This window comes from Condylura cristata, unplaced genomic scaffold (genome assembly GCF_000260355.1).
Source record: "Condylura cristata isolate star-nosed mole 26May11 unplaced genomic scaffold, ConCri1.0 scaffold00003, whole genome shotgun sequence".
Taxonomy (NCBI): Eukaryota; Metazoa; Chordata; class Mammalia; order Eulipotyphla; family Talpidae; genus Condylura; species Condylura cristata.
The window spans coordinates 49,150,189-49,176,400 of record NW_004567104.1 but is presented as its reverse complement, the minus strand read 5'-3'; the positions used below and the strand labels follow the sequence as shown (position 1 = coordinate 49,176,400).

Sequence of the window (26,212 nt, the reverse complement as noted above, 5' to 3'; positions counted from 1 at the left end):
CCTTCAGAAGGGTGCTAGGCTGTACTCTCTAATTAAACACTCTCATATTCCTTATAGCAAAACATATCCATCACTACATAATTTGAATAACTCTAGTAAATAAATATTCAGGTCAGATTCTTTAACATAAAAGTGAGTTGGGGCAAAATTTTGGGTTTAGGGATTTTTGTATTTCAAAATTGTAGCTAAGGGATTGCAGAAGGTTGCAAATGTACATGTGTATATGTGTGTCTGACACATATAGTGTTATACACATTATCTATTGCTATCACTGCCATTTAAAGCACAAATTGAGAGCATATAATTTTTTCTAAGATGTATTTATGCATACAAGAATTGGAGTACAGGTCAAAGATGCGTGGTGGTGGGGAGGGAATCCAGGAATGAACAGATTCCACAGAAAGCAGATAACTTCATATTGCTTGCACCACCAGGGAGGGCCCTGATAGCATATGATCTAATTGAGCTATTTGTTGTGTTTTCCTTAATATTTCTGGAATTGTGCAAAGATATTTTGAAATACAAAGTTTGATGAAAAACTGCTTGCAATATTTTTATGTTCAAAGAATTTGGTATTCTCACGTAAAAACAAAACATTCATAGGATGAGAAGCAAGGGGATTTTATCTTATTGAAAGTTTAATTATTCAATTTTTTGGTTTCCTTTTTCTTTCTTAATCACATTCTCCTTTTAGAAACTCTGCATGGCTTAGATTTGATCCAGCAGGAATGTCCTGTTACCTTAGAAGACCCCAGATGCTTGGCTGTCTATTAAGTTAACGTGGACTGATGCCATGGCATTTGTAAAGCTCAAACTGTAATTGCATTCTGGTAGTTTCTGTTGTCCTTGGAAAGTTCTGATTGCTTGATCACCTTCAATTTTGAAAGCTATTGATAGCTTGTAGCTCCTGAATTCCATGTTTGGAAAATAGATCTGAATACGCTAAGATACACTCTAGCACTTATTTCTGAATGATTATCCACTAACCACTTCCCACCACCCTGCATACATTAGCAAGTGTTTATAAAATCTCCTCAGTACAAAGTACATTTGTAGTCAAACATTTTTAATTTACATATATTTGTCTTAAGACTTTTTATATTAAAATAATTTAAATAAAGAAAAATCACATCAAATATATGGCAAGCCTCTAGGGTAAATAACATCAAACAGTAATAATAAATGTTCCCCAATTAAAGATTTGACAGACTGGACCACATGCTGTTACCCCATTATCGTCAGTGGAACGTGGGCTGTGAGTCCTACTTCTTACTTGATGCTGTTTCTTTCTTTTACCATTTACACACTGGGTTTCCTAGCACTTGTGTCCTGACCCTTCTTGTCAAGGGAACAGTGCTCATGTTTCTACCACCCTCTTCTCAACCCCCTTGCAAACACATTTTAAACAATTTGTGAGATCCTCTCCAACCTTTTCATTGTTCCCTTAAGGTAAATCCTAGATGCGATATCTTCTTTGAATTTGAGAGTGACTTTGTTGAAATTTGTTGAAATTTTTGAATTTGTTGGAATCTGAATAATGGCAGCCTTTTAAAACATGTTTTTGTGTAGTGTCTTCAGAAAGAAAATGTACACCGGTCCTGTTTTGTTTTGTTTTAGAGTAACGGTTAGTGTACTAGTAAGCTTTTAATTTCTTTCTCTGGAAACACTACTGGGAAGAATGCCATGGTGGTTGATTGTGAGCCTGACCAGGCTCTGGCTTGTCTGCCATCCTGCTATCTAGTCACTCAACAGCTAGATGTGTAAAGTAAGCAGAAATGCTTCTTTTGAAAAGCTAAAGGGTGGAAATGTTGGGAAAAGTTCAGTTTACCCTTTCATTTCAGCATACAGGCATCTACTACTTACTTTTAATGCAGAAACCACCCGGCCCTGTGCACTAGGCCTGTTACATTAAAAGTCCTTTATTCTGCTCCCTATGAATGCTTTAAGAGCCCAGAATTATAAAATCTTGCTTCTCAGTGACTGCGCCCAAACCTCCAGTGAAGTGAGGATGCCATTCTCGTCCTGCGCCATCCAGGTTCCACAGCACCTGTTTGTAACAAGGGATTGGAACCCAGTGCCTGTATTTATTATGAAGATGCTTTTCTGATTAATTTATCAAGAAGCGACTAAAAGAATCACTAATCAGTGAAGTTTCAACTGTCATCTTTAGCGGTGACAGCAGTATAGTATGCATTTAGTACAGTGGGTCTGGGTATGTCCTGCACTGTGACTGAGCTCTCTCAGGTCTGGCGAACCCATGTGGTGATGCTATCTTTCTCTCTTTGGTGCTGTTAGGTTTTTGAAGAACCCTCCATCAGCCTTTTTGCTTTGGAACATTGTGAGGGAAGAGAGTTACACCTAGAAGAGGCTGTGAACTCTGTTCTGAACAAGGACCTGCACTTCTACACACAGTCTGTGTGGGTGAAAAGTGGACTGTAAGTATGGAGGAGGCTTCCTTGGTGTGGCCACCTGATTTTTACTCTCCCATTGCTGTGCTTATTTGGTCTGCTGGTGCTTTCAGTTTCTTTAACAAAAAAAAAAAAAAATTATACATACAAGAGATGGGGTTCAGGCCACTGGGGCAGGGCAGAGGGGGAGGGGGTGAGAGGATTCACCAGAGTGGGGGGGTGGGGAAGAAGGCAGATTGAATAGACTGATGAGGGGAGCAGTGGGTGAGACAGGAGAGGTCTGCCACACCACATGGGTCACCTCCCTGCTCAGGGGTTGAATTCTCCTCAGAGTGGCTGCGGCTAGCTTTATAGTGCTATGCTTTAACCCTTTGCACCACCAGGGAGGTGGTGATGTGATGTGAGTTTCTGTTTAAATAAGAGATGACTGTGGTGGATCGTCTCCAACAAGCAGCAGTGTGCGAGGGGCTGGAAAAACACCCTTTTGTAAGCAAAGGGCTGCCGTGGTCCACAGCATGTGGCCAAAGAGGTCAGCTAGGTGTCTGGACCCAGTTGAGCCCACTTTCCTTTTAGGGGGAACCTAACCCAACTGGTAACTTTGGTTGAGACTGCTGACTGCTTAAGACAAGTGACTACTGTTGTGTTACTGGGTTCTGATTCTGTTTATCAGGCCTGCTTGCTCAGTGCACTCCCTTCCATGCTAGTCTCCTGGCTGATCCACCCTGCCTGCGCATGCTGCGGTTCATTCAGGGGTGAATTCAGGTTATGTGGGGCATGCTCTTTGGAAGCCTGGGAGACCACTTTAAAAACAGGAAAAATGATACCAGGCATGAGGTTGCATATTGATTTAGAGCAGAAGTGCTCACAGGCCTGCATGTGAGGGGCCCTGAAGTCAAAGGATGATCTGTGAGTCAGCCACTTCCAAAGAGTGGACTGTAAGCCTGCCTCCTGCGCCCTTGGTGGGCAGTATCAAAAGTCAATCAAAAGAGCACATAACTGTTGGTAATTAATACAAAGATTACTGTTTTTTCTCATGACTTTTAAATTATAGCTTGATCAACTTTCTTGACTATCCAGGGATGAGAAAGCTAAGGATATAAGTTGACTTGAAAATTGTCAACTATTAAAATAAGTGGCTTCTGTAATATTTGCATGTGTTGTGGCTTAAATATTTTTCAGAAAAGCTTTTCACATGGCTGTTTACTAAACATAAATTGGTATCTGTAAGCATGAAAATCCTCTAGTTCAGGATATTGTTTACCACTTAATCAAATCTGTTCGAATGTTCCATCTCTGTGAAATGTGACTTTTGTAGCATTCTTGCCCCTTTCTTTACAATTTTTATGGACTTACCGCTGAAGATTTGTCTGATTTCACTCTTTTAAAGAAACCAGTGCCATTTTACCTTGACATTTCTTCAGTATATTATCTACCAACAACTTCCATGGTTCTGGTCTAACTAGTCCACCATAAGATGTAGCAAAGGCTGTTTGAAGTTTCCTAGCTACAGATAGCTCAAAGAATACTATTTCGTGCACAGTCGGCTACCCACAGTGACAAGTTTTGTTTGCTTGTGTGTTTAATCTCACCCAGGTCCTCATTAGCCCATCTCTGGCCTGTGATGGTGGAGGCCATGCTTAAGGCACCATCCCACACAGCTCAACTGTGGAATTCATTTAGATTAATATAGATTGAGATACAGCATATTAAAACCTTCCCTACATTTTTAACTGAATCTCCCCTACCTACCTAAAGAATCTGCAAAGCTGATGATGTGGGTAATGCTTTTCTGATGCTGCATCAATCTAGTGGCATAGATCTGAGCAGGGAAGGAGGGGTAGGAGGAAAGTGTTCCTCCGTCTCGTTCCATTTCCACAATTTGGCCAAATTGATATTGTTCTGGAGGGACAGGGTGCTTTCTCTGAACCAAGCTAGGCAACCACCTTGCTTTTCAGTGATAATTCCAGAAAACATGGTGTGTGATGACCTTGTTCTGCCAAAGCTTTTGACTGACCTAAATGCTTACACCTTATCCTATCAGCCACCCAGCCTCACAGCCACTGAACTGATTTGCCACTGAAAGTGGTGGCCAATCTTTTCTGAAAAGGGCCAGGTGATCTTCTCATTTTGTTAGCCAGCCTATCACAACTGTAACTTGTCATTACTATAAAGCGCAGGCAATGTTGGGGTCCTCCCTAGTGGCACAACGGGTTAAGGCACAGCACTGTGAAGCTAGCCGCAGCCACTTCGACACGAGTTCGATCCCCAGGCAGGGAGGTGACCCACATGGCACAGCAGACCTCTGCTATCTCGCTCACTGCTCCCCTCAGCAGAGTACTTTGTTGATCTACCTGTTCTGCTCCCCACTGCCTCTGGTGAATCCTCTCACCACCCCTGTATCTCTGGCCTGTACCCCAAGTCTGTATGCATAAATCTTTTTTTTTTAAAGATTGATTGATTTATTCGTACAGAACTGGGGTACAGGCCAGAGATGTAGAGGGTGAGAGGATTCACCATGGACAGAGTGGGGAGCAGAGCAGGCAGATTGATGAAGTACACTGCTGAGGGGAGCAGCGGGCGGGTCAGGAGAGGTCTGCCTTGCCATGTGGATTTCCTCTGGGGCAGGCGGGGATCAAACTCATGCAGAAGTGGTGTAAGCTTCTTAGTGCTGTGCTTTAACCCACTGCGCCACCAGGGAAGGCCCTTTAATTTTTTTTTTAAAAGAGCAGCCAACATTAATACTGAAAGAGATGGATGTAACCATGTTTCATTAAGTCCTGAGGCTTTCAATGCTCTTGAAGGCTCTGCACTCTCTACCTGGCTAGAGCTGAAGGCTGCCAGGGTACTTGTAAGTATTTGCAAAGACATCAGGCCTTGGAATAAGAGTAAGACTGGGGATTTTTATGAGTAATTTTTTTTAATCAGTGCTCTTCGTGACGTTATGAATGGCAGTACCCTGAGGGGCCCAAAATACATGTGATGATGAGCTTTATTGGGAAAGACTCGTGTTTTCCAACTGCGGAGCAGTGATGGGGGGCGAGGGGCTAGGCCACCTACCTTCAAAGGTCAATGGTGTGGGAAAAAAAAGACCGAATATTATCAAAGGATCAAAGAGCAGCAGCAGAATCCTTGTGTTTTGAAGGGAAACCAGTATTGTGACTGGATCTAAACCTGAGCCACAGTCCACTGGGTTCTCTGGTCATCCCTGATTTTTGTTAAAAAATAAAATCTGTATTTTTTGCTCAAAAATCTCAAAGCTAGGCTTTGTCACCCCCTTCCCCCGCTCCATTGTATATACTGAAGCTGGCATACATCATTGTATTAGTTTGTTGGGTTGTAAGGATCAAACCTCTGCAACTGTGTTTTCAGAGGCCACCAGCAGAGCCCAGTAATCCTGCCCAGAGCTCCATTGCCCCCAGCTGCCTTATTTCTGCAGCAGATGTCAAGGATTTGTTAGCGATTGCCTTATGGCCCTGGCCCCACAGCTCTCCCGCCATTTCACCATGCCCAGCACCATATTCCCTTGCGCTCTTCCCTCCCTTTTTGACCTCCCTCCTCCCCACCTCCAACCTAAGTATTGCAAAGATCCTGTATTGTATAACATTGGGAGTCTTTGATAAGAGGTTGCATGGTGTTTTGATGTATCCTCCTTTTTTCTTCCTTGCTTTCACATAGATGGATAGCTTATGAGGGATCCAATTTCTTGGGACGACAAATACTACTTGAGCCCAATGAGATCCCAAATTGGACAGCATTCAGTGGATGGAAAACCATTGGTTCACTCCGCCCTATGAAGCAGGTAAGGAGTAAAGGGCCATGGAATCCGAAATAGCTGTTTTCTAGTAGAAATGTCATAAGCCAAAGCATCTGAAATATTTAGTTAGATTTGCCATTTGTGTTGCAGAGAAGTCAGATTTGGATAAAGACTTAATTAGAAACTGTATCTAGTCCATAAGATTGTACTTAAGGTCCACACAGTCCTATTGACCTTGTGCTTTTCCATGACAAAATACTATTAAGTTCTCTGAAAAGCAATGCGAAGTCATGAACTCTTGAGATGGTATTAGCTTTACTTCCTAAGTGTTTGGATTTTCTCCCTACTTACATAATACCCACGATGGATCCTGGCAGTTGAGTTAAAATAGTATTTTACTCTCCCACGACGTGTCAGTCTTCAGCCGCTTCGCCTGCTCTAGGATACAGTCTGAAGTCGGCAGCCTGGTCTCTGAGCGCTGCTCCTGCCTCTCTAGCGCCTCTGACCAGTTTTCTTCCCCGTGGCCCAGTACCGAGTACTGTGCTGCTTAGGTTCTGAATAGCCCTGCCCCGGCTAGGCACTGCTGACCTTCCTCTGTGCTAGCTAGTTTTTACTTATCCCTCTTATTCCCCCTCTCTCCATGTCAATTATAAAACATCCCTGGTCGTCCACCTACGAGACACTCGCTGCACGTGCTCTGTAACCACGCAGTTGCGGGTGACAAGGCTTGCAGGAGCGCCAGCGCGCCCAGAGAGAGTAGAGGCTGATTTTTGTTCCTCGCGCCTGTCACAGTGTCCAGCATGTTGTAGGGACTATTTGTTTATTTTAAGAACTTAATGTGTTAAGTTGATAAATGTTTAGTGTTACGCCTAGGGGCTTTACATGACTTCTTCCTAGTCGAAGCTTACTTGCTTGCTGGGTAAAATATGGTCACTCAAAGCAAAAACAAAATGCAAAACAATGTGTAAGCCACACACAGGCAATGACTAGGTCAGAGAAGGAAAACAGGAACATGAGAGTAGTGGGAGGCTCACTGAGGGTGGGAACCCAAGCGAGGCTGTTACAGTCAGGGACATACCATCTGCAGTTCTCTCTAATCCCTCTTAAGCATGTTGTCACTTGATTGCAGCCAGTCATTTAAGGTAGACTTTTTTTTTTATATAGATTTATTTATTGATTGATACAGAACCGGGGTACAGGCCACAGATGCGGAGGGTGAGAGGATTCACCAGAGACAGAGTGGGGAGCAGAACAGGCAGATCAACGAAGTACATTGCTGAGGGGAGCAGCGGGCGGGTCAGGAGAGGTCTGCCATGCCATGTGGTCACCTCTGGGGCAGGCGGGCATCAAACTCATGCGGAAGTGGCTTAAGCTTCTTAGTGCGAACTTTAACCCGCTGCGCCACCAGGGAAGGCCCATTTAAGGTAGGCTTTAACACTCCCATTTTACAGATAGAAAAAGAAGCCTCAGAGAAATAAAGCAAGTTGGCAAATCTCATTCGAGTGTCAGAACCAGAATTCAAATCTCAGTCTGTTATGCTGTAAAATCTTTGTTCTTAAGCAACCATTCCCTGCTTGCCTCCAAGATTAATACTGATACTCATCTTGCAAATGCTAAGTGTAGCCCAGTAACGACCAGCTCTGAGAAATGCCAAGGTCGTGATGTGGAGTGTTACACAGATGGGAGCCGGCCTTCCACCCATTCTCACGGTGGGTCAGACCCACGCTCTGCCACTTGTAAGTGGGGTGCCTGTAGGTGAGCCTTCATTTCTTGCCACCTCAAGGTCGCTTAATGATGAACAATGTTTATTTTTCTGACTGTCAGGATAAAATAATGCATATAAAGACCGCAACACAGTATCTACCTGGTGTCCCCAAGATGTTCTCTGACAATTGCTGCCTGTGTGTGGGTTTCCTTGCCGCTGTGTGGTACAGGATTCTACTCTTCACATTCTGCTTACCTCACTCCTGTCACCTAGGATAATTGCTGATCCCAGTGGACAGCCTGGGTAAAGCGAGGTAGAGGTGAGGATTCAGTTCTGTTAGAAATTTTAGAAGCCCAGATGGGCACCAAGAATCTTACTCTCACTTTTAAAAGGTGATTTCATGCTGGGAAAGATTCCTTGCCTGTTGTTCAATGTGCTGAGATAAACAGGACTTAGCACAACAGATGGAAGTTTTTTTCTTACAACTAACATTGTTATTCTTGCATTAGAAAATTACCTTATTTCTATTTTGGTTAAACAGTTCATTTCAAAGTATCTTAAGTGTTCCTTATTTATTCAGACCACAGCTTTGAAACCCAACAAAAGATTACTAGGTTTGTGACACAGAATTATGGGTCCTGTTTCCTTTTTGGTAAGGCTATTGGTACACCTTTACTTCATACTCTAGAAACTGTGTAATAAGGGTAATTAGTACCTTGCTTGAGTTGAATTCAAAACTCATATTTGGACCTAACGTGATCGAACCGCTGTCCCCTGTACAAGGTAAGGAAACTGTAATATACACTGAAGCCTCAACAATTAATAGTTGTGGGAGACCAAGCCAAATTAGAGAAATTTAAGTATATTACTGTTGCATTATGAATGTGGAAGCAGTGGTTTGAGACATTTAAAATACTTGCCAAGAATTCTTCTTGATGTACTTTTGAGTATCAGATAAAAAGGTGCTCTTCAATTTGCTTACTTAAATGTTCCATGTCTGTTTCTTTACCGTGGCAATAATTTACCAAAATAGAACTGACTTCATGTTGATCTGAGTTTTGAAAAAGTGAGAAAACCACTAGTGGTCTTAGAAAGGGCATCCTGTTACAGTGGTTTTAGTGAAGTGTTCCTTGACTAAGTAACAGGTCATTCCTTGCTACTTAGCAGGATTCATTGGGGCTATACGTGATGGGTGGGGGTGCTGGGACTGTTACAAGATGGGAGGCATGAGGCCAGAGCTCAGCGAATGGTTTCTGTGGAGCCTCAGTTGTGTGCTATTTCATCATCTTTAAATCACATTGCCCCTTCTGGAGTTAAGTCTAATATTCCTGGTGAGCATTTTAGCAAATGCCTTTACAGCACACTGGTTAAAACAAGGGTTTGAGTGCAGAGAGACCTGGCTTCTCCATGTCTGGGTTAAACCTTATTTATAAAATTAGGGTCATTATCTACTTAAAATGATATTCTGGTTAATTCCCAGAGATGACAATGGTCCAGAAAGCCTTTAGCACACTGCTTGACATTTACTAAGCTTTCAATAAATACTAGCTTTTATCTTTAGAGGTAAGTCCTAGATCTTATTATTTTACAACTTCAGTTGTACATTCCAGGGCTGGGGATTAAGTCCTATGCTACTCAATTTTTGAATACCTCAAGCAGTGATTAAACATACAGGAGCTCTTCCTATGAAGAAAAACGAAAGTCAGCAAGTGATAATCTGAACAAAGAGGCTACAGTGGCCCTCAGGTAGCTGGGTTTCTCATGATCTCCCACAATAGTCATTTGGTACTTAGTACAATAATCAGAAATATTGACACTGTGACTTTACCAAATTCAGTTCTTATACGTGGAGCCTTATACTTCGTACATACTGGGCTAAGGACTTGTCAATAGAAAAGTAGGAATTTATAAATAATTGCTAAAGTACTGTTGCCTCTCACGTTCCCTCAAGCTTTCCGTTTGGAAAGCTCCACATTTAGGTTCTTCCCTAATGGTCTGTTTCTTTTTCCCTGCCAGCCTGCAGTGTACATCAGAATAAAGAACCGAGCCCAGGATGAGTATCTGACCGTCACTGGAAATACTGCTGACACCAGGGCTTCGTCCGTGTGCATTTCTCCCTACAGTGGAAAGAACAATCAGATCTGGCACTACTGCCGGGGACTCTTTAAATCCAAGGTAAGCAGCCACACTGATACTGCCGTACCATATCACTTTGGAAACCAGAATCTTGCCAAATCTAATGTCATGATAAGTGTATTTGTTTCTATACTGTGAAGTAAAAGAAACTGGAGAAATTTTTGTTTTTCTGTACCATCTTCTGATGTCCCAGGGAATAGAACACCAATTTAAAAACATTAAATCCTGATTTTCTGTGTCACGCATGGATCATTTACCTTCTTCCTCACAGTTCGAAAATGAAAAGTATTTTATTGTCTGAATGTAGCAAGTCAGTGTTTATGAAAGGAAATCAAGTCCCTGTTTGCTGAGATGTGGTAGTTTGAGCTTAACATTTAATTCAACAGGCTAGCATTGAACATCCGTTGTTGGATGCAGATTTCCTTTAAGGAAGATTTAATGAAAAAAAAAAGTTATCACACTTCAAACAGTGCTTACCGCCAGTTTATTTCTTAATCCTTTCAGGCCAGTGATACATGTCTCGATGTGATTGGTGGCCGGGATACACCCGGGGCTAAAGTGGCCTTGTGGACTGAGCATGGGCAGTTCAGGCAGAAGTGGAGACTGAACAGAAATGGAACCATCAGCTCTTATCTCAGTGATCAACTGGTCCTTGATGTTAAAGGTGGGCCTGCTCAGTGTTCCGTGTCCCAGAGGCCATCTTATATGCTAGACCTCTTTCTCTTAGGTGAAAGAAATTTTTACATAAGAAAAGTAATTATGCTTGAATAAAAAAAGAAAGGTAAGTCATTTTGAAAAGCACAACAATTATGGAACAAGCAGAAGAAAGGACAATATGTAAGGTCTTTGTTCTTTAGTACAGATATAAAACCTCTACTTGCTACATGATCTTTAAGAACAATTGTAACTTTGAAGACTCAACAACCTCAGCATGGATGTCTATTTCTTGGAAATATTTGTAACATTTTGCCCTAAATTGCTGTAATCCTTAAAAGCCCGCAGTTAAAATTTACACTAAGTATTACAGCCTCAGGGTCAATATTATTCACGGCTGTTGCTTGTAATTGGTTTTAGTCACAGCCACCAAAAGGGACAAAAACATTGTACCTGTCAGTGCACAATGGTTATGCAATCATCTGTTATACCTTCTAGTTCTTCAATTTGAGATGAGTAATTGCTAAACCTAGTTAAATTCAGTTTCCCAATTCAAACTACTTTGTCTGTACAAACAGTGGGCTGAATAGAAGCTGATGAAAACTAAAAGTAGTTAAGCACCTATGGTGAAAAATAACCTTTTCTTTTACAACTTCTATTTTAGGAGGAAATTATTATGACAAGACTCATGTTATTGTAAATCAGCCCCTGGAGGGAGAAGATACACAGAAATGGGACATTGAAATATTATGAGAATCCACAATCTCTCTAGAAAGAGCAAAGGAAGGAAATTTGTTTCATGGGAAGGAAGCCTCTTGTCCTCACACTCCTGGATCACTGAGTGGAATGAACTTTGTCCCCAAGACTATCTGTTATTTATCCAGTGAAGACTACATTATGATTTCTGGGAGAAAGGTTCTGTTCCTCCTGGATCTCCAGTTTTGGTGAGCGTTTCATGAGGCTGTTTTTTTTTCCTTTCTGTCCATCAAACATGAATCCTAGTAGTGACAGCCATTATATATCTAAGGCACAGGGAAACCAAAATTCCTGTTATACTTTTTCAAAAAGATGAACAATTTCTTTTCCTATATTAACCTTTAAAGGTTCTTTATTAAGTTTTTTTATACTTGTAGCTGATCCCAGGAGGTAACTCAAGTGTTGTGATTGTTTCAGTGGACACTGTTTCCTCAGGCCTTCAGACTAGAATAACAGAAATAATGTGAGGCCATCCTAATACTCTAATAAGTTGACCATTCTGGGCAGTGAGACTCTACCTGGTGCTGTGCTACGATTTCATCTTTCCACACCTGCCCTCAAAGAAGTATTTTTATAAAGACTTACCAACATAAGAGTCTTTTTCTTCTTTATGCTACTGAGGGAAAGTTCAGGTTAAAAAAGGAAGTATTTTTAGCTTTGCTCATAAGTGGAACAGTGATAGAAAACTTGGTTTTTCACTCAATTTGAAGTAATCACTATATAATTCACAAGCATTTTTCCTTCTGAGTTGGTTTTAAACATATTTAGGCAAGTGATCTTTTATTACCCCAACTTTTGCCAAATTAATCTATTTTATTTTTATATAGAAATTGTGTCAACCTGTATGCACTTTAGAATGTAAAATAACATTGAACTGTTTAACCTCAAAAAGCCACTATCTTAAGTATTTTTTATAGAGACTTGGGTATTTCCATGTAAATACTGAGTTTTCCCCCTTCAATCTCAGGATCCTTTGTCATTCAGTAGCATCTGTTAAACTTCCTTCAGCCCACAGATGTTGAGTGCCTCTCATTAGCAGGGCAGTATTTAATGGAATGGGCTTGCATAGACAACAAAGGTATGTATATTTTTATTGTAAAAACCAAGTAAATATTTGTTTTTTCATGTTGTTTAAAAAGCCTCATCAATTCTACAATTTTAAGGAAATTGCTTTTCCCAAAGACAAAAATCTAAGTAACATTCTCTAAATTTAAATGATACCTTTACTGAAGTTGTGCCTTTTCTACCACACTGGACTAATAAACTTGTAAAAAGTACAGTGTTGTCACTTTCTGGATTATTTAGTGCACGCACGTAAGGACAGCTGTGCTTAGCCATGCCTCCCACCCAGTCTGTTCACTTAAGGTTAGTATGAAATACTAGATTACTTGGATTAAACATTCTGTCCAGAGGGATAATACCAGGTTTTCCTTTTCCTCATCTGAATTAAGTTTCAGGTCCTTGACAGGAATAGCTGAACTGTTCCAAATCTGTTTCAGTGCATCCATGTGTGATAAAGAAAAGCGAAGTCCATGAGACTGAAAAGAAAAGTGCAATCAAATACTACTAATTAGGTCATTTATGGTGCGTTTTCAATGAAACTTAAAGCTTCACAATGATTACACCTTTCCCAAAGGCTACAGGTCCCAGTTATATTCTTTTCATGCATGTATATCACCCCCTTTCAAAGTTGTCAATTATATGAAATGTTAAATGCACATTAAAGTCATAAGTAAAGGATATTACCCATAAATCAAAGGGAAATGTTTTAGGTTGGAACAAACCTGTGTTTCTTCATTTCCCATCATGTGTATCTCTCTCCTATTCTTTAACGAATGATAGATATAAATCATCTTTTCTCGAGTTCCATCCTGTGAAAAGAAGAAAAGTTAACATCTTAAGTCATAAAAAAACATTGAGGGCTTTGTTAATTGATTTCACAAACTCTATATAGAAGCCTATCAGCAAGAACACTATGCTAAGTTGAATAGTTGCACAATATATTAGAACAACTCTATAAACTTGATTTATACTGTTGGGTACCTCTCACGAAAGGTCTTTAGTAGGAACACAGGGCAGTAAAACCAGGATGGTTCCCAACTTCCTAAATAAGTTATCTAAATTTTCAAGTTGATTCTAGGCTCAGTTTGGGAAGTGTTCTAGCTATAGAGCAAAGATCAGCCAGAAGGGAGGATTTGCCCTGAGCTGTTAAATAAGCAGGAAACTTAAGAACAGAGCGATATGGACAATCTGACCTAAACCTGAGACGGGAAACCTCTTCCAGTCTGATACTCACAGATGGGTCTTGGTCCGGCCCCAGGGTGAAGATGATGTGGTCTTTGAACTGCAGTCTCACTGTGCTGTCCAGTCTTGGTAACTGTCCAGCTAGAAAACCCAGAAAGAAAGTCAGCCTCCAACCTGTTTAACATCCTTAGAGAGGTCCACTCAGACAGCTAAATACATCAGACAATACCATCAAAGCAAGAAAGCTATCACAACACAGAGATCGAGGTGCCTTGTCCCCTCACTCGCACCTGTATCTGCTGCTGGGACCACAGCAACTCGTCTGTGAAGGTCACACAATAAAGTTCACAGAAAATAATACTCCTATCAAGCTGGATTTAATCTTTCTGAAAAAGCAGCCCCTAAACCCAGATTTGTCTTACAGGGTCATGTGGCTGGGGAAAATATACTGAGGGAGCACAATGGCTTAGGCTAGGAAAACCTTGCAGGTAAGACATTCTGAGCCATAAGCTGGAAACTCAGAAAAACTGTTCTGCTACAGATTAAAATATGTAGACTTGAAAATGTGCTATTTAAGAAAATCAAACATACTCCAAAGATAATAAAAATGGAAACATTACCAAGGTATGAAAGGAGCATAGATTTTTTAAAGCTTTCTTAAAAGTTGGTAAATATATGCTTGCTCAAACCTTACTAAGAAAAACAGGTCAAGTGGTCTAGAACTCACAACTCTGTTAAACAATTTCATAGAACACCCAAATTACACATTAAGGCTTCTACTTCTGTAACAACAAGATCACTTCATAATCATATCAGAACTCAGGAGAAAGCAGAACATCTCATTCAAACCACAAAATGACCAAACATCTATCCTGGCTGATTATAGCTGCAGTACATCCCTCCTGCCTAGTAGCTAAGGCTTGGAGGAGACTCCATAATCCCGCCTATGTCGTCAAAGCATCCAAATCTACAGCACAGCTTCCTTGATGACAATCATGCAATTCATGTCCAAATCCTATTAAATTACCCATCCACTTTTTTACTGTGGTGGCCACAGTTCCCAGTGCTCCTTCCTGTAGCCACAAGTCAACAACAAACCACTTCTGACTACATCAGCGTGGTTTTTGAAATCGTTGACACCATTCATTCAGCAGCGTATTTAGGTAATGTGCAGTCCAAACCTGTCACCAATTAACCACCTAGGACTTGGGGAAGCTCAGTGGTAACTTTAGGCATTCTTGTATTTTACCCACCCCTGAGCTAAGTCCATGTTAATTCTTAGGTGCTCCATACTTTCCATGTGCCCAAGTGAGGGGCCCACCCAGCAAAGCCTCAGCTATGGGAAGAAAATGATAATCTCCACCTGGTGTTGAAAGCTCATCTCCGTCTCCTCCGTGGTAAGGCGGGAGTCTGTTCACAATGAAATCCTTCTTCATGTCTGCAGAAAGCAGTTCCTTGGTGCCCTCCAGCCGGTCTGCAAGCATCCTCAGAAAACCACTTAATCTTGTTGCAACAGTTGTGGTTTCTGCCTGCTACGAACACAGAAGTGAGTTCCGGTCTGGACTTCACCAGAACTTGCTGCCCAGGCCCCAGTCTCCGGAGTAGAGAGCACAGAAATGAGCACCAGGGCAGGAAGAATGGGTCTTTAAAAACTCTAAGAGTCCATTATTTCCTTGTCACCAATGCTTATAAGTTGCTTAGTTTGCCAAAAAAAGCAACTTCCAGGAATTTGCTTGCAAAGAAGAGATCCCTTCATTTTTAAAATGTTATCATCCCAACATGACATATTCAGACAACAAAGCAAACTTTGCCTGACTCAGTACTAATATACTTATCGTATAGCCAGCCACGCAGTGCTTGCTACTGGTTCAAAGGTAAAGCAGGGTGGGTCACAGCCAGGACCCCCCCCCAGTAATCTCATTATGCCGAATCGCCAGTTCTCCATGCTGTGTTAGTCACTGTCGTTTACTGAGCGAACACAGTGCTGCTCTTGCCCCCACGGAAGAGCTGTGTACAGAACACAACGTGCAATACTCCGTGTTCTGCAAACCATGCAGCTGTGGGAGGGGGCAGCCTGGCTGGTGGGGGACCGACCCCCGGCCCCTGCAAGTGGGCCACCGCTTTGGGTGGCCTGGGCTGTGCTAGCACCCCACCGTGCCACCTGCTTTCCCTCCTTACCAGGAGCAGCTGCCGGGGGATGCCGGCCCGTAACTCCAGGTCTTCCTTTGCGGCATCAAACACAAGCCCCGAGACGGTGTCCAAAAGGAAATCTCCCCAGGAACTGGAACACGTGCCAGAGAGCAAGCAGTGAACACACACAACACATACACAAAATACTACCAGTAAAGCTGGAAGCTACATACTGCATGTCAACTCTGCTGCCTGCGCATTCAGAGTACAAATTGACATCATTCACCATTACTGACTTCAATCATTCCAGACACTTGTGTGGAACATTAGAAGTGGGAAGCTGGACTTCATGTGTGATTTTTCTTAAAATTAAAAAAACAATAAATTGTACACTGACATAAGCAGGGAGTTAAGGGGATCACTTTTTTAAAAATGTTTTCAATGTACCTCAAGTATATGAGAACTTGGTAAGAAAATTTAAGTCAATCACAGGACCTAAAAAAAGTTATGTGCAAAAAAACTCAAAAGCGATACACTTTAGGTAACCACAAGTTCAGCAGGATGTGTAATAATTCAACTAGTTAAATATTACTTTCCTATGTGTTGTTCCTCAGTAAAATATGCAACATTTAACAATGTCAGAACAATTGATTTCGTGCCATACTAAGCCAAAGCATGGCTTTAATGAGGCATAAGCCAGGCGCCGAAATCACGGAGGCCTGAGCATTGGGGTTCAAAATTACCTTTGCTCTCTTGGGGTATTTACAATGAGCCCAGCCCAGATGTGTATCAATGTGGATGTACACAGTGGGGCTGTTCTCTTTAAACAAGTGTTAGCTGTTTAAAATTCTCCTGGGACCAGGGGATTCCAGCTGCCAGCTATGTGCAAAATGGAAACTCACAGGAAGACTTTTGTTTCTCAGTACACAAAATTGAACTCTTTGATGCTTCCCTCCTGGAAAAGTAGCAAAGGACAAAAGTGACCAGAGAGACACTTTCCCAAGACATCCATTATGGGCCTGCCTCACCACTCTGCAACTAAATGTAACACGCCACCCCCCTCACTCTGACTTCCATGTGAGGTCACATCCAGATCCTTCAGCAGCACCCAGTAAATACTGTCTCTGCAAGGTCCCAGGTGTCAGTCACTCATGCAGCAACAGCTCAAAGAGGAATTTAACTGCACCACACTCTTCAGACTCAGAATAGCTTCTGGAGTGCTCAACTTGGATATAACACCTGTTGGGGGATTCACGGTAGTCAGACCACCAGTCAACAACCTGCTGCTGTCCCACAGGGAAGGCCCCCAAATGTTCCAGCAACGCTACCCTGGAGGGCTATGAGGAAGAGCGCAGAGCCCCACTCTGTCACGGGGCTCTAAGGAGCATGAGAGGACCAAGGCATGGGAGCGATGGTCCTCCAGTTACAGCTACCCTGCGGGAGCCCCAAGTCAGTCTGCCCAAAACAAATCAGCCGCTCTGCCTACCCATACCCTGAGAAGGCCACTTCTCTAACCTGGCTTCGGATCTAGAAGGAAGTGGGAGATCCACCTCATGGCCCCACCCTTCTCCAGTTCCTCAACCCACTTTCCAGTCACCCCTGCTGTTCCTGAATGGGCTTTGGAGACTTTCTCTTGCTATAGAAGTTACTAGTAGTTGCTAGTCACAGCAACAAGACATTCCTCATAAAGGGATCAAACACAGCTTTGGCCTTCTAGTTGTGGGCAAAGAACGGTAACTTCGGGCCAGGTTCCAGCTAGACCTCCCTGTATGGGAAAGCGAGGCACGGAGGCAGAGGTCCACTTACCAACATGCTTCCCAAATCTTAGCTGGAAAGTGGAGGGGGATTTGCTGTCCTTTGGACTGGAATGGCCTCTCGTGTGCTTCTCACCTCCCTCCACTTACTCATGCTTTAAGCCACTCAGCTCGGGTGTTGAGTGATTTCCGAAACTTCCCCCAACGCCCAACTTAGTGAAGCACATCCCGCTGTGCTCTGCTCCTAGTGCGATGAAACCTGTAACAGGACTTACACCCCGCTCACCTCCACTCCCAGACTATGAGTTCACACAGAGCCCTTCAGTACACTGCTGCATGTCCCACAATTAATGAGTGGTATTTTTAATGGAATGTGTATCATCAGCAAGGTCACTGCTATTCAAAAAAGGGCGCTGCTGCCCGGGTCCTGACATAAGGGCACCCAAGGAAACGATGTTAAGTAGAACTGTTTTCAGCACCTGTGCTTTTAGGCCTCACTGCTCCAGAATGCCTTTCTACCTGAAGTTCAACTGTAAAATGTGGAAATCTTAATAGAAACCAAGAGTTTTCAGTGTTTATGGAGTTTGTTTGGGTGATAAAAATATTCTGGAAACAGTGGTGAAAGTCACAGTGTGAACACAATTAATGATTAAAATGCCATGTTTTATGTTATATAAACCGTCACAATTTTTAAAAATTTAAAAATAAAGCAGAAACTATGAGCCCAGCGTGGTCTCAGTCACAGCCACACCCTCAACTTCAGTCCTGTCTCCAAACTGTGGGAGCCTTTATTTAGGCAACTTCCCATGTCCTTCAGTCAGAAGCAGCCCAGGTAGCCCAAAGGCACCCACGGGTCACTGAAGGATATGAGGTCAGCAGGGAAGTCTAAACCCAAGTGGGATAAGCTTCAGGGTGGTGCCCATCACTGCCTCCCACCACCACCCAGGTCCCTCCTGAAGGCAGCTACTGTGAGCCACAACTTGATGGCCAGGCCAGTAAGCAGAGTGCTCACGTGTTCTGGTATGTGCTGATGGTCACATGTGTGGAGTGGGCCAGCCCTGGAGGAGTGTCCGCTTGATGGATGGTCCCTCTGGGGAAGTAGAGCAAATCACCTGGCTAAACAAGAACAAGAAAGGGGTATGGGAGTTGATGAGGAGTCTATCCTCTCAGTCCTCTATGTTTTAAGGAGACAGGCTTTTAAGTTTCAGTCCCTCTTCCTGGAAACCTCTACTTAGTAATTCAAGAAGATGTCTGTGTGCTGGATTCTTGGGGTGTCCAACTCGTCTAGTTCCATGACTGAGCCTCTCACTGTGAACCCCATCCCTAGAGAGGCTTTCAGAACCTGAAGTCACTTTCTTAATTCACAAGCTGAGACCAGATATACCTGAAACCACCCTGTCTGGTTAAGCAGGTGACATCCTGTGCCAGGGAAGTCAGTTCCCTCCCTTTCCATGCTTCAAGGGTCAAGAGTAGGACTCCAGCAAATTACAGAACACCTTAAAGCCTCAATTTGTTTATCTGTGAAATGGAAGCAACATCCTCATATCTCATAGGATTATTTTGAAGAGTAAAGATGCAATAATGGGCTGGTGCTCACACTGTTACCTATTTCATCTGCCAGTTCCCAACCCCAACAGTTTTTCAGCTCTTCCAGACAGGGTCGATATTTCATATATCCAGAGCCTAAACTATCCAAACATTACTGTATAACAGAGGTGCCAGGTGTGTTTGAATGGCTGCAAAGCCATGTAGCCCTTCACTTGAACCTAAAAGCCAGACATAACCAAAGATGCAGTGGCCTTTCCTCTAAATCAGTGGACACAAATCACACCTGCGCTAAACTATAGCATCTTAGTCTCATCTAGATGGAAAACATTCCATGTAGTAACAGCAGAGGAGTGGGAAACCTGAGAGCCATTATCTTGTCCCTGCAACCACAGGAAGTGGTGTGGCTCAGTGGTTAAGAGCACAGGTCCTAGGGGGAGATTTCAATAGTACCCAATTTAAAAACTAAAGAAATAAGGTTTTCCTTAAAGCAAAATCCAATGTATCTCTCTCTCTGTCTATATTCCTAAGGGATATCTTGATGGCTCATTTACCCTGAATGACACCAAACTGACAGTAAATAAATGCCTCGGCTCATAATCATGGCATCATTTGCTGTCAAATATATTTCACTCACCCATTCATTTATTCATCCCACAAACTTTGCTCGCCCACCCCATGGCAGGCACCATGCAAAGCCCCGGGATAGAGCAATGAACACAACAAAGACCTAACCTTATGCAGGACATTCCAGAAGACAAGACAAGCAGTTGAGTAGGGAGAAGAGACAATACATACAATGAAGACAAAATCAGTTGGGAGGGGGGAGGATGGAGAGGAATGCAAATGGAAATAGAAATGGACGGGCAGGGCCCTGTTAAGAATAAATGTTCTGAGCAGGGAAGTGTGAACAGAGCAAAGCTGCTGCAGGCCCCTGGCGCCCACCTGAGCACTGGAATCAAGCTGAACTGGGGTCCGCCCTCAAAGTGAACTCAGGGCACCACACCAGGAGAGTACAATCCCTGCACCACTGTTGGAAGTCAGGAACCCCCACAACCACCCTCTGGATCTGAAAAAGGGGGCGGGCCCCAAAACGGGAGTCAGTAGGGAAGTGTGCATGGAGCAAAGTCGCTGCAGCCTCTGGAGACTGCCTGGGCTTTGGAACTGAGTTTAACTGAGGGATCTTCCAGCAAGGCAAACTGCAGACACCAGGAAAGCACAGCACCAGATCCTTTGTTGGAAGACGAGGACCCCGCAAAGCCCTTGTGTAACTAAGTACCTACAGAGTGAGGGGATATTCAGGGACAGCACTCACCAGCATTGCTACCTTTGTGGTGTTTCAATGAACAATGCTGGATTCGATCTGGCCACCAGTTCCCAACATGCCAGAAGGAGCACACCAAAGAGATGCCCACCAATGCCAGTAGCACAGTGTCCCCGTGCACTGAACAAATTAGAAAACAAACAGCCGAGATAAGGAAAGATTCACAAAACCAAGCAAGCCCTCAGGGGAAGGGCATACACAGAAAGAAAATCAGCACCCAGAACAGAACAACAATGACATGGAAGAATTTCTCTGCCTACCAGATGGAGAATTTAATATTATCAGAATTAAGAAAACATGAAGACCAAAAGAAAAGAGAACAACAGGAGAAAAATAATTAATGAACTGAAGAATGAAACTGAGTCCCTAAAAAAGGAAGTGACAAACACAGGAAATCAAGAGTAAGGAGAAGCTAAGGAAATCTGGGAAAAGCAATGAAAACAGAATTGATGAAATGGAAGAATCAGTACTCTCGAAGTAACAAAGAACCAAAAAAAAGAAAAGGAAAGAGAAGTACAAAGGAAAAAGAATAAACACTTTGAGAACTATCTGACACCATGAGGAGAAGTGGTGTAAGAGTTACAGGAATCCCAGATGGTAAGGCGAGACACCAAGAAACTGAGAAACTATTTAAGGAGATCATCGAAAAGGACTTTCCAAGCATGAAGGAGGACATGAGAATAGACATACAAAGGAGGACATGAAAATAGACATACAAGAGGTAAGAACACCACCACATTACCACAATTAAAGGAAAATTAAGCGAGACTCAGAACAGTAAAGCTTTTAAGACTCCAAAACAAGGAAAAAATAATGAAGCTGACAAGGGGGAAGAAGCCGATAAGCTCTAACGGAAAACTAATCAGGCTGACATCAAACTTCTCCAAAGAAACACCATGGGCAAGCACAGAGTGGAGTGGCACATTCAACAAACTCAAAGACAGCAAATATCAACCAGGAATACCCTGCAACTTTCTCCTTCCTCTATAAAGAAAAAATAAGCTCCTTCTTATACAAACTCCAGAAATTCATTACAACTAAGTTCCCAATCCCCCCCCCCCCAAAAGGCTACAAGTCCTAAAGCCAAACCAACAGAATAAGACAAGGAATAAAATACAAAAGGACAGACAAAATGTCTAACACACCACTGAATCAATATTAATTGTAAATGTAACTGGACTAAACTCATCAATAAAAAAAAGAGCATGCAGGATTAAAAGGCAAAATATAGCCTTTTTCTGTCTACAAAAATCACATTTAACTACAAAAGTTAAACATAGATGGAAAGTAAAAGGTTGGAAAATAATCCTACAAGCCAATGGACCAAAAAGAAGGTAGGAATAGCTACACTTATATTGGGTGAAACAGGCTAAAAAAAGCAAAAAGAGACAAAGATGGTCACTACATTATGATCACGGGGACAAAACATCAGAAGGTATAACACTCATCAACATATACTCACCATGAAGGACACCAAAATATGTAAGACAATTACTATCAGCTCTGAAAACTGACATTAGTGAAAATACATATATAGTGGGAGATTGCAACACCCCACTTGCACCAAGGACAGATCAATGAGGCAAAAGATAAGACACCAGAGCCCTAAATAAAGACCTAGATCTCATGGGCTTAACATACATCTAAAGGACACTGCACCCCAAAAAAATCTGAGCATACATTCTTCTCAAGTATGCATGGAACATTCTCCAGAATCGATCACACACTGGGCCACAAGACAACTATCAACAGATAAAGATTAAAATCACTCCGTCTTCTCTAACGGCATCAAAATAGAAATAAACCATGAGGCCCTCCCTGGAGGCGCAGCGGGTTAAAGCACAGCACTGAGAATCTAAAGCCGCTTCTGCATGAGTTCAATTCCTGCCTGCCCCGGAGGTGACCACATGGCGTGGCAGACCTCTCCTGACCCGCCCGCTGCTCCCCTCAGCAGTGTACTTCGTCGATCTGCCTGTTCTGCTCCCCACTCTGTCTCTGGTGAAGCCTCTCACCGCCCCTGAGCCTCTGGCCTATACCCCAGTTCTGTATGCACAAATAAATAAATCTTTAAAAAAAAAAAAGAAAGAAAGAAAGAAACCATGAAAAGAAAGCAAGGAATCCTCCCACATCGCTCAGGTTGAAATCCACAACACTGGAAGGCCACAGACTTAAAGAGGAGATCAAAGGACAAATTTAAAAATACTTTGAGTGACAATGAAGACACCACTTTCCAGAAGATATGGGATACAACAAAAGCAGTAATAAGAGGAGAGTATATAACAATACAGGCTCACATCAAGACACAAGAAAGAACTCAAAGAAACAACCAAATCTCCCATTTTGAAAAATTAGAAAAAGAACCAAAAAACCCCAAAACCAGTAGAAATAGTGCAAATCAAAGCAGAAATGAAATAGAAATAAAAAAATCCAAAAGATCAACAAAACCAAAGGTTGATTCTTCTAAAAAGCAGACAAAAAAAAACAAAAAACTAAACAAAACAAAACCCTCTAGCCAGCCTCACAAATAAAAAATGAGAGAAAACACAAATAGGATCATAAATGAAAAAGGAGAAATTACAACAGACTCAGCTGAACTCAAAAGCATAATCAAAGATTACTATGAACATTTATATGCAATCAAGTTCAAAAATTTAGAAGAGATGGACAAATTCTTCAATGATATAATTATACAATGCAGATCAAGAATAGAACACCTAAACAGACCAATTATAAGCAGTGAAATTGAAACAGTAATCAAAACACTCCCCCCAAAACTCAGAACCAGACAGCATAACAAATGAATTCTACCATATGTTCAGAAATGAATTAGTGCCCATCCTACACATAAATAAACTTTCAAAAACCTGTAATACAAAAAATTCATTCTATGACACCAACATTACACTATTACCAGACACACACACACACAGAAAAAACACAATTTCCCTAATGAACACTGATAAAAAATCTTCAACAAAATCAAAAGGATAATATAATCAAACGGGATTCATCCCAGGAGCACAAAGAAAGTTCTACATGTGAAAATCAAGTAATATAATCCAACACATCAACAAAAGAAAAAGAAAAAGAAAAACCATATGATCATATAATGAAGGCCCTTGAAATTCTTGGGGTAGAAGGCACATACTTTAACATGATAAAAGCCATATACCCAAACCCACAGCCAGTATTATTCTCAATGGTGAAAAGCGAAAAGCCTTTCCCATAAGATCAGGAACTAGACAAGGATGTCCACTCTTAGCACTGCTTTTCAGTATAATACTGAAGTCCTAACCAGAGCAACAAGAGAAAGACATACAAGGAATCCAAATAAGTAGGCAAAGAAGTAAAACAATCACTATCTGCAGGTAATATGATATCTACAGAGAGCCCTAAAAACACAGAAGGGCCCTCCCTGGTGATGCAATGGGTTGGGGCATAGCACTGCAAGCTAACTGCAGCTGCTTCAGTGCAAGTTTGATCCCTGCCCCAGAGGTGACCCACATGGTGCAGCAAACCTATCCTGCCTCGCCCCTTGCTCCCCTCAGCAGTGTTTTAGTCGATCTCCCCATTCTCTCTGGTGAATCCTCTCATTGCCTCCACACCTCTGGCCTGTACCTCAGTTCTATATGCAAAAATAAAGCTAAAAAAAAAAAAAAAAAAAAAAAAAGAATCAGTGACCTAAAAATTAGTAAAAAAAAACTCCACAGAAATAATCAACCAGTTTAATAAAGTAGCAAGATACAAAATCAACACAGAAAAACCAGTAGCCTTCCTATATACAATTAATTTGAAGAATAAGAAATCAAGAAACTGTCCCTTTTATAATTGAAACAAAAAATTCAAATATTTGAAAATAAACACAGCAAAAGAGGTGAAGGATCTTTACAAAGAAAATTATAAAACACGGTTAAAAGTGACCACATGGCGTGGCAGACCTCTCCTGGCCCGCCCGCTGCTCCCCTCAGCAGTGTACTTCGTCGATCTGCCTGTTCTGTTCCCCACTCTGTCTCTGGTGAAGCCTCTCGCCGCCCCTGAGCTTCTGGCCTGTACCCCAGTTCTGTATTTACAAATAAATAAATCTTTAAAAAAAAAAAAAAGAAAGAAATAGCAGACACAAAGAAGTAGAAAAACATCCCTGCTCATGGAGTGGAAAGATCAACATTGTTAAGATAGTCATCCTACCAAAAACAATTTACAGATTCAATGTTATTCCTATAAAAGTCTCAATAGCATTCTTCAAAGAAAAAAAAAAACAAATATTGACAAAATTCACATGGAGCCACAAAAAAACCCACAAATAGCCAAAGCTTTCCTGATGTAAACAAATGGGAATGGATGTATCACACTCCCAGACTTCAAACTATTCTATAAAGCCTTAATTACCACTACCTCACACCATGCACAAAAATCATCTCAAAAATGGATAAAAGCTCTCAACAAAAGACCATAAATATATAGAATAAAATATACATAAAACAGTGTAAGCAGACATCTCAGTAACATTTTAAAGACTCATCATCCCCCAAAGCAAAGAAAGTGAAGGAAACGATAAAACAACTGAGATTACATCAAACACAAAAGCTTCCATACAACAAAAGGGACATTGGGAGAAAAGTTGTGCACTCCATACAACTAAAAAGGGAGTGAACACAAAGATATCCAAAGAACACAAATGACAACAAAAGCAAAGTAAATAATCCAGACAAAAAAATGAGCAGAACTTGGGCCCTCCCTGGTGGTGCAATGAGTTAAAACATAGCGCTATGAAGCTATCCATAGCCGCTGCAAGCATGAGTTTGATCCCTGGCCAGGGAGGTGACCCACATGGTCTGGCAGACCTCGCCTGTTCCACTCACTGTTCTTCTCAGCAGTGTATTTCAGTCAGTCTGCCTGTTCTACTCCTCACTCTTGTCTCCGGTGATTCCTCTCCCACCCCCCACAAACCTCTGACCTGTAACCTGTTGGGGACCGAGGCCGGCATCTGGCATCTGTCAGCACCCATAAAAAGGTGAAATGGAGTCCGGATAGAGAAAAACATCCGGGTTGCAAAAGGCATGCGGGAGGAGCTCCCTGCCTCCACCTTTTCCTTTTCCTCTTTCTTTTCTCGCCCACTTTCGCCCCTCGCGAGACCAACTGCCACCAAAAAACATGTTGCATTTCTATTGGCCTTCTCCCTTCCTGGCATCCCTCTCCTCCTGTATAAAGCTGAGATAAAACCCAATAAAGAGCTCTTTCTTTGTTCTGCTACATGTGTGTGACTGCTTCCTTTGTTCGCCGGACCTGGGGCCCCAAATCTCCGGCCTTGCTGGGCAAGGTCCCCCGCAGTAACCCAGCTGTTGTATGCATAAATAAATAAATCTTTTAAAAAAAAAAATAGGCAGAACTTAAAAGAGACATTTACAAGGAAGAAATGCAAATGGCCTCCAGGTATATGAAAAAATGTTCAACATCCCTCATAAACAGGAAAATGCAAATCAAAACCACAATGAAATATCACCTTACACTAGTAAGAATGGTACATACTGAAAAAACTAGCAACAAATGTTGGTGAGGATGTGGTGAAAAGGGAATTCCCCTCCACTGCTGGTGGGAATGCAAACTGGTCCAACCACTAAGAAAAGCTGTATGAAGGATCCTCAGAGTACTAAAAATGGCACTACCATATGAACCAGCAAAAGACACAAAAACACTAATTCAAAAGAATTAGTACCCCTATGTTTATTGTAGCACTGTTTATAATAGGTCTTAGAAACAATTAAAATGCCCAAAAATGGATAACTGGATCAAGAAAATGTGATA

General features: G+C 42.0%; 2 protein-coding genes across 5 annotated transcripts in view; one reads left to right on the top strand and one right to left on the bottom strand.

The window, feature by feature from the left end:
• The window catches only part of CRYBG3 (beta-gamma crystallin domain containing 3), a 99,054-nt gene extending 87,385 nt beyond the window's left edge, over positions 1–11,669 (top strand). Inside the window, exons 18-22 of the mRNA XM_004675271.2 lie at positions 2,296–2,435; positions 6,084–6,207; positions 9,884–10,042; positions 10,508–10,667; positions 11,322–11,669. Of these exons, the coding sequence (XP_004675328.1) occupies positions 2,296–2,435; positions 6,084–6,207; positions 9,884–10,042; positions 10,508–10,667; positions 11,322–11,410 (672 nt within the window). The 3' untranslated portion in view covers positions 11,411–11,669. The remainder of the gene's footprint in view (positions 1–2,295; positions 2,436–6,083; positions 6,208–9,883; positions 10,043–10,507; positions 10,668–11,321) is intronic.
• The window catches only part of MINA (MYC induced nuclear antigen), a 47,855-nt gene continuing 32,303 nt past the window's right edge, over positions 10,661–26,212 (bottom strand). For 2 of the 4 annotated variants that reach the window (XM_012733099.1, XM_012733122.1), the window contains exons 5-10: positions 18,554–18,657; positions 15,836–15,938; positions 15,021–15,189; positions 13,710–13,798; positions 13,198–13,284; positions 12,250–12,951 (exon numbers count right to left, since the gene is read on the bottom strand). In XM_012733099.1, the coding sequence (XP_012588553.1) occupies positions 12,793–12,951; positions 13,198–13,284; positions 13,710–13,798; positions 15,021–15,189; positions 15,836–15,938; positions 18,554–18,657 (711 nt within the window). In that variant the 3' untranslated portion in view covers positions 12,250–12,792. Of the gene's footprint in view, positions 10,726–12,249; positions 12,952–13,197; positions 13,285–13,709; positions 13,799–15,020; positions 15,190–15,835; positions 15,939–18,553; positions 18,658–26,212 lie in introns of those variants that run through there. The other 2 variants (XM_004675269.2, XM_004675270.2) reach the window with 2 other exon arrangements.